The 3,818-nt window shown below is 40.6% G+C and overlaps 1 protein-coding gene across 1 annotated transcript; it reads right to left on the bottom strand.

The window, feature by feature from the left end:
* Nucleotides 1-2,220: 2,220 nt before the first annotated feature.
* Nucleotides 2,221-3,139, bottom strand: LOC126937789 (deoxynucleotidyltransferase terminal-interacting protein 2-like). Its single transcript, XM_050761526.1, has one exon. The coding sequence runs from the start codon at nucleotides 2,615-2,617 to the stop codon at nucleotides 2,288-2,290; it is 330 nt and encodes a 109-aa protein (XP_050617483.1). The 5' UTR covers nucleotides 2,618-3,139; the 3' UTR covers nucleotides 2,221-2,287.
* Between the last annotated feature and the right edge of the window lie 679 nt (nucleotides 3,140-3,818).

Consider the following 3,818-nt stretch of genomic DNA (forward strand, 5'->3'; position numbering starts at 1 on the left):
TCCACTCCTTCACTTACAGAAAGTTCTGCATGTTTTTTTTTCTTCCATCAGAAGAAATAACCTATTCATATCTGAAATAGGAAGAGAGATATGCTCATTTGCCTTCCTACCTCCCACCCACTTTCTGGGTTGGATATGGTCATGTCAAATTAATTGGCATCTGTTCTCCTCCACAAGGATGAGCCACACCATTGGTCAGCCACACTCTGCCTAGTTGAAGACGTGACAGTGAATGTGTCTAGATATAAAAAAAAAAGAGAATGCATTTAAAGGCAAGACCTTGAGGAGCACCTATGTTTAGAAGGCCATGGAACAAGAATAAGCTGATGAAAAAAAAATAGAGAAAGAGTGGAAGGTATTAGAGTCAGCATGTAAAAAGCTGTAGGGTGGGTGGGGTGATCAACAGTGTCATATGCTGTAGAGAGGAGAAAACTATAAAGACTGAGAAAAGGCCAGATTGGATTTGCTGCTTTTAGGCCTCTAATAAATTTGGAAAGAAAAGTTTTAGTTGACTGGTGGGAATAAAGTCTCCTTGCAGAAAATCATGTAGTAAGTTACAGCAGTGTCAAGATTTTAAGAAATTTGAAGGTAAAGCAGTCACGTTAAGTGTATTTTATAAATTTGTTCGTATCTTTTCTTCACCTACCCCCACCAATCCCATCACAGGTATTCATCGTCTTTCTTTTTTTTTTTTTGAGACGGAGTCTCACTCTGTCACCCAGGCTGGAATGCAATGGCGCAATCTTGGCTCACTGCAACCTCCGCCTCCTGGGTTCAAGCGATTCTCCTGCCTCAGCCTCCCAAGGAGCTGGGACTACAGGCACAGGCAACCACGCCCGACTGATCTTTTATATTTTCAGTAGAAACAGGGTTTCACCATATTGGTCAGGCTGGTCTCCAACTCCTGACCTCAAGTGATCCAGCCACCTCGACCTCCCAAAGTGCTGAGATTACAGGCATGAGCCACTGTGCCTGGCCAGTATTCATCATCTCTTACCTGGTTTATTAATAGTCCCATTTCTAGTGTCACTCTCTGACTCCCACCCCATATTAATAAGGGTGGCTATGTTGATAGAAAAAATAAACCTCCAAAATTCAGCATCTTAAAGAACAATAAATTAATTTCTCATCTCATTCCAGAGTAAGTTTCTAGGTCAGCAGGTGGCTTTTCTCCATGTAGTGATTCACAGATGCAAACTCCTTCCATCCTGGGCCTTTGCCATTTGCAAGGACATTCGTCTCATTTGCATGATTGAGGGAGGGTCACCATGGCCAGAATTCAGTTGGTGGAAAAGGAAAGCAGGAAAAGGGTCAGCCTGGTCTTAAGGTGCTGGTGTGGAAGTGGTGTACATCACTTCCATCACTTCCATCTCACATTCCGTTGGCTAGAACATGCTCACGTGGCCACACCTAACTTAAGAGGATGCTGGGAAATGTCAGTTAGCTATATGCTCAGGAAGGAAAGGAGGCTGGATTTTGATAGACAGCTCTCAGTATCTGCCATACTCTCTGGGCCTTGTTCATCCTCCACGCTGCTGACAGGCTAGCTACCTGATTCCCCAATCTGACCATGTCATTTCCCTGTTAAAAAAGAACAAAATTTAGTGGTTTCTATAACTGAATAACTAACAGTTTTCTTGAGCATCTACTGTGTGCTGAACACTGTAGATACAATGGAAACAGAAAGAAAGATTCTGCATTTATCCTCTTGAAGCTTATAGAGGAGCTAGAATTCTGGGAATCATATGTAATTCCTCATTGTCTCTCACCCCTATACCCATGTCATCATAAAGACCTGTGAATTTTCCTTTCATTCAAAGTACTACTCTGCACTGGGCATGGTGGCTCACGCCTGTAATCCCAGCAATTTGGGAGGCAGAGGCAGGTGGATCACCTGAGGTCAGGAGTTTGAGACCAGCCTGGCCAACATGGTGAAACCCCATCTCTACTAAAAATTAAAAATTAGCTGTGTGTGGTGGCACCCACCTGTAATCCCAGCTACTCGGGAGGCTGAGGTAGCAGAATCACTTGAACCCGGGAGGCAGAGGCTGCTGTGAACCGAGATCACGCCACTGCTCTCCAGCCAGGAAACAGTGACACTTTACCTCAAAAAACAAAAACAAAAACAAAAACAAAAAGTACTTCTCTGTACCCCTTCTCCCTGTTTCCCCCAAGTGTGGCCGCTCTAGATATTTCTGTTTTCTTTTTTCATTTTTTTTCTTTTCAAAACGTCTTTAATAAGTAAATAAAGGGGTGATGTAAAATGTTGCAGTTTGCTTGGTAAATCTTAATTGCAAAATTTCTTCTTCTTTCGGAACTTTTTTCCTGCTGCATTTGCTGCTTTTTCAGCCATGATCTCTGAGTACTTCCTGCGGTTGTATCTTCTGAACTCAGAATCATCCAGCAGTTCTTCCGTAATAGTTCTTTTCCTCTGCTTCTTGGGAATTCGTGAATGGTAGAAATCAGCTGGATTGTCAACAATGGTTCCAATTTGGAAGTACTTGGGGAAGCCATCTCTATCATTTTTCTTGTAAAACCTTTTCGGGTCCATGCTGGCTCTCATCTTCAGTGCTTTGAGATCATTTTTCAGTTCATTTGTCATTTCTGGAGCTTTCATACCAAACCAGCCATCCCCTGCTGTTTTTTGTCCTTCTTTTCTACGTTTTTTCTGAAGTTGATACTTTGATTCACTAGATGATGGAACACAGTAGTGTTTTTCAAAATCAGGTGTAATGACGGCTTTCTGCAGAAGCTCATTTTTCTTTTTCTCCTTGATCTGTGTTAGGGTTTTCTTGTTAGACTGTAGTTTATCTGCATTGAAATGAATATACAAACCACCCAACTGCTTGATACTCAGACCACGGTCTATGCTGCCGCTTGTCAACTTCAGAAGTTTAGCCTTTGTGCTATTTAGTAAGTCTTCTTCATCACTAAACTCATCTTCATTTTCGTCGTGGTCTGATGAATCTTCTTCACTTTTTTCATCCTCTTCCTTTTTTTCTTCCTCAATGGCAACCTCACTCACCTTGTCTTCCTCTTCCAAGTAAAAAGTTTTACATTTAAAATCCTAAATGGCATAGCTTTTACATAACCAGATGTTTAGAAGATGTTATCAAATAACCCATGAATGTGCAGTGTGTGTGTGGGGAAATGGAGCATTTAATTTTAACTAGTTTGTTGGTATTATCTATTTTTATATTTATTCTCATTTGGTTCCTGCTTGAAGCTGTGTGTGAAACCTTTTCTGTAAATGAAGTGGCTAAGTTCATTATCTGTGCTTGGTGGTCCATGAGATTTCCCTCTTTATCCTCAAAACAAACTTCCTGTAGCTTCAGTTGCTTGAATGGCTTTCTACTCCTAGTCACCTATCTATCCTTCAGTAAAACATTACTTTTATTTTTGAAAAGCATATTTAACATCTAATGTGGGCATCGTATAGTATTACATATTTGGGGGTGCCCATAGCATCCTTCATGGAAAATGCTTTGGCAGTGGCTGCTGCCTAGTTTGGAAAAGAGCAAGATATCTGTATTATTTTCCTATTGCTGGTGTAACAAGATACCACAAACATAGTGGCTTAAAGCAATACTCATTTATTCTCTCACAGTTGTGTAGGTCACAAATCTGAAATTATGTTAAAAAGTTTGCTTAAGTACATAATAATAATAAACTCCAATTAACATTATTTGTTCTAGTTATGAGATTGATTTGCAAACTCAGTCTGCAGTAAGGACAAGATAGCACTGTAAGTGAAAAGACCCCAAACGAAGCAACATCACTTACTAGTTGTGTGGTCTTGGTTAAGATAGTGAAACTCT

This window comes from Macaca thibetana, chromosome 15 (genome assembly GCF_024542745.1).
Source record: "Macaca thibetana thibetana isolate TM-01 chromosome 15, ASM2454274v1, whole genome shotgun sequence".
Taxonomy (NCBI): Eukaryota; Metazoa; Chordata; class Mammalia; order Primates; family Cercopithecidae; genus Macaca; species Macaca thibetana.